The sequence below is a fragment of the Carlito syrichta genome, unplaced genomic scaffold (assembly GCF_000164805.1).
Source record: "Carlito syrichta isolate Samal-C Ts95f unplaced genomic scaffold, Tarsius_syrichta-2.0.1 Scaffold308195, whole genome shotgun sequence".
Taxonomy (NCBI): domain Eukaryota; kingdom Metazoa; phylum Chordata; class Mammalia; order Primates; family Tarsiidae; genus Carlito; species Carlito syrichta.
The window spans coordinates 125,354-128,842 of NW_007252291.1; the positions used below are offsets into that span (position 1 = coordinate 125,354).

Genomic DNA, 3,489 nt, shown 5'->3' on the forward strand with positions numbered 1-3,489 from the left:
AAGCACAGCGCCTCGAGGGCCGGGCGCGGCGGCCGCCGGCGGGCGGGGCAGGGGGCTCGGAATCCGGCTCCTCCCGGCCGGCCGGCCTCCGCGGGGTCTTTCCAGGAATCCGGACCAGCCTGCTCGCCCGCGCCCAGCGGGCCTGGCTGACGCTCCGCTCCATCCGCCGCCCCTGCTGGCCTCTGACCCCTGGGGCCTCAATTTCCCCTGTTGTCCGTGAAATGTCCCCACACCTCCCCTCGGGGTTTCAGGCGCGCAGGGGACACGGCTGTGTCAAGGCTGTCCTCCTGCCCCTTCTCCGACCCGGAAAGCTCAGGTCACTTGGGAATCAGCCAGGCCGCCCCCTCGCCTCCCTCCGTGGCCAAAGCACAATGGGGGACACTCCCACCCCACCCGCTCCCCTCAAAATCACCCCAGACCCCTCCCTCGGCCTCTGCCCCCTCTCCCCTTCCTTCCCCCGAAGTCCCGAAGAGAAGGGGCTCCCAGCGGGCTGGCCCCGCTGCCTGCCTCGCCCTCCCATTCCCTGTCCCGCCCGGCAGCCCTGCCTCCCGGGACGCAGGGGTGAGGAAGGCCTCCCTCGGCGGCGTCGAGCGGGCCCCACCTTTTAGCCACTTCTGCAGCTTAATGTTTTCAACCAGCTCATCTCTTCTACCTCCCACCTCCCCAAACCCAGACCGGGGCCTCCCCTCCTCCCTTCGCCTCCCGCCCCGAGTCCGGCCCCTCCCGGGGCGTCGGCTCCGCCCCCGTCTCGAGGCGGGGCCCCAAAGGTGGAGAGCCGGGGGAGAGGTCGCGGCCCGGCCTCTCCCTGCACACGGAAACCCAGTGGCCCCCGTGCCAGGATGGCCCACGCTTGGGTCCCCGGGCTCGCGCCCACCCTGCTGCTCGGCCTGCTGGCCGGCCCCCAACAGGTGAGCGCTTGGGAGGGAAGGCTGCCGAACTCGTCGGGCCCTACCCTTGGGCAGGGACCTGCGCTGGGGCGCGTCGCCGCCTCCCATGGCCAGGGTTTCCTCGTGACCGCACGCAGTCAGGATCCCTTCTCTTTTCGCGAGGCTGCTGGAGGTGGGGGCAGCGGAGGAGGCCCTGGGAAGGCCCGGGCTCCCTCGTCTGGGAGCGGGGTCGTGGCGTGGGGACTGGCCGCGCCCACCACCTCTCGGACACCGAGCGCCTCTCGGCGAAGAGGGACTTTGACCCTCATATTAGCCTCGGCTTATTCTTCCAGCTCCTTCCCTCCTGAGTCAGAGCCTGGGGCCTGTGGTCCGCAGGCCCGGGCCAGCGCTAGCCCGGCTCTGATCTTCTAAGGCTGGGTGACCTCGGGGATATCCCAGCCAGCTCTGGGCCTGTATTTCCCTGCTGTGCCCTAGGGGAGAGGAGGCAGCTTCATCCCCTTCTCGGAGTGAGGCTGGAATTCCAGCCTGGGGTAGGGTTTGTTGGGGCTGCCTGACAAGAGCCGGGTGGCCTCTGAAATCTGGGATTCTGAGTGAGGCAGGTTCGGCCCTCCCTGGGCCCTCCAGCTCCTCCCACCCCAACTCTACAGGTGGGGGGAAGGCTGACTAGTTCTGGGATGGGAGATTATCTTGGGAGCCCAGAGGGGTCTAGAACACGCATTTTAATCCTATTTCCATTCAATGGGAGGGAAGTCTAGGGCCGGCTCCCCAGAGCAGGACACCTTCACACGGCCAGGCTGGGCTTCCAGAGCAGGACACCTTCACACGGCCAGGCTGGGCTTCCAGAGCAGGACACCTTCACACGGCCAGGCTGGGCTTCCAGAGCAGGACACCTTCACACGGCCAGGCTGGGCTTCCAGAGCAGGACACCTTCACCCCGCCAGGCTGGGCTTCCAGAGCAGGACACCTTCACACGGCCAGGCTGGGCTTCCAGAGCAGGACACCTTCACACGGCCAGGCTGGGCTTCCAGAGCAGGACACCTTCACACGGCCAGCCTGGGCTTCCAGAGCGACTCTGCAGAAGCCGGACTCAGGGTAGCCAGCAAATTGTTCTAAGTCGCCTGTTAAGCATCTTCTGGTTGACTCCTCCCACTAACCCCAGGGGCAAGGCTCTGTTAATGCCCCAGATAAAACTCAAGCTCTGAGCCACCCCAGACAAGATCACCCCCTGGTTAACATGGGGGGAGATAGGCGCAGCTGCATGGCACATACCTATAATCCCAGCACTTTGAGAGGCGGAGGCAGGAGGATCACTTGAGGTCAAGAGTCCAGGACCAGCCGGGGCAACGTAGCAAAACCTCATCTCGACAATAAATAAATAATAAAAGGCTGGGGAGAGAATCTGGGAGAAGAGATCTTCCAAACAGCCACTCTAGTCTAATTTATTAAGGCTGTTACGCATCCATCATTTCTTAGCTTGGGTCCAGGAGAGGGAGGAGGGACAGAATCAGATCTGAGGGGAGAAGGGATGCTGCCGAGTGACTGGTCCCCTCTGCGACTCTGTAGTTGTTCCTGTGTGCTGTGTGATTTGGACTCACAGACTCACCCTCTCGGGGGATCCTTCCTGCTCCTGTGCCCACATGGGGACAAAGCTTGTGAGAAGGTACTCAGCCTGGGACTGAACTTGGAAAAGGGGAATCACCCCAACTATGATTGGCTGCCGTTGGTACCCTTATCTCTACTGTTGTGATGAGCAGTTGAAATATTAAAGATAATAGTGGTTTTTCAAAGCTGGCTGCCTGGGTTTTGAGACCTGCTTGTTTGTCCTAGGAGACTAGGGTGGCATGACAGATCATCCCCCCATTGCCTGTGTCCTGGCACCTACATCCCTTCCCTATAGTGTGGGAGCAGCCAAGAGGAAGTGAAACTAGGGAATCCATGAATGCTCTTTCATTCATTCTGCAGACATTTAGACTGTTGGGCTTTCCACAGTGATGAAACACACGGACCCTTGCCCTCATACAGTTTACATTCTACTGGGCAGGCAGACAATGAATGAGCTAAAGTAAAAAATATATATATAGTACGTTAGATGCCGATAAGGGCTGTGGAGCAAAGTTAAGCATACCAAGGTGAAGGAGAGTGCTTTGGAAGAGCAGTTATTTTATTTGTTTGTTTGTTTGCTTTTGTGAGTAGGAGTCTCACTCTGTCACCCAGGCTGGAGTGCAGTGGCACACTCACAGTCCCGCAGCCTCACCCTGCAGGCTCTGGTGATCCTTCCGCCTCAGCCTTCCAAGTACCTGGAAACACAGGCGCACACCACCACGCCTGGCTAATTTTTTTTTTTTTAATTGTGAAGACAAAGTCTCACCGAGTTGCCCAGGCTGGTCTTGAACCCCTGGACTCTGGCAATCCTCTCGCCTCGGCCTCCCAAAGTGCTGGGATTACAGGCTTGAGCCACCATGCCCGGCCCTGGAGATATTTTGTTTTATATTTTTTTGAGTCGGAGTCTCACTCCGTCGCCCAGGCTGAAATGCAGTGGCAGGCTCACGGCCACCGCAGCCTCGACCTGCTGGGCTCCGGCGATCCTTCCGCCTCAGCCTTC

At 60.4% G+C, this 3,489-nt stretch overlaps 1 protein-coding gene across 1 annotated transcript in view; it reads left to right on the forward strand.

Moving 5' to 3' along the window:
• The first annotated feature begins 839 nt into the window (after positions 1-839).
• TMEM92 (transmembrane protein 92) overlaps positions 840-3,489 on the forward strand; it is a 5,273-nt gene continuing 2,623 nt past the window's right edge. The window contains exon 1 of the mRNA XM_008065248.1: positions 840-908. Within this exon, the coding sequence (XP_008063439.1) occupies positions 840-908 (69 nt within the window). The remainder of the gene's footprint in view (positions 909-3,489) is intronic.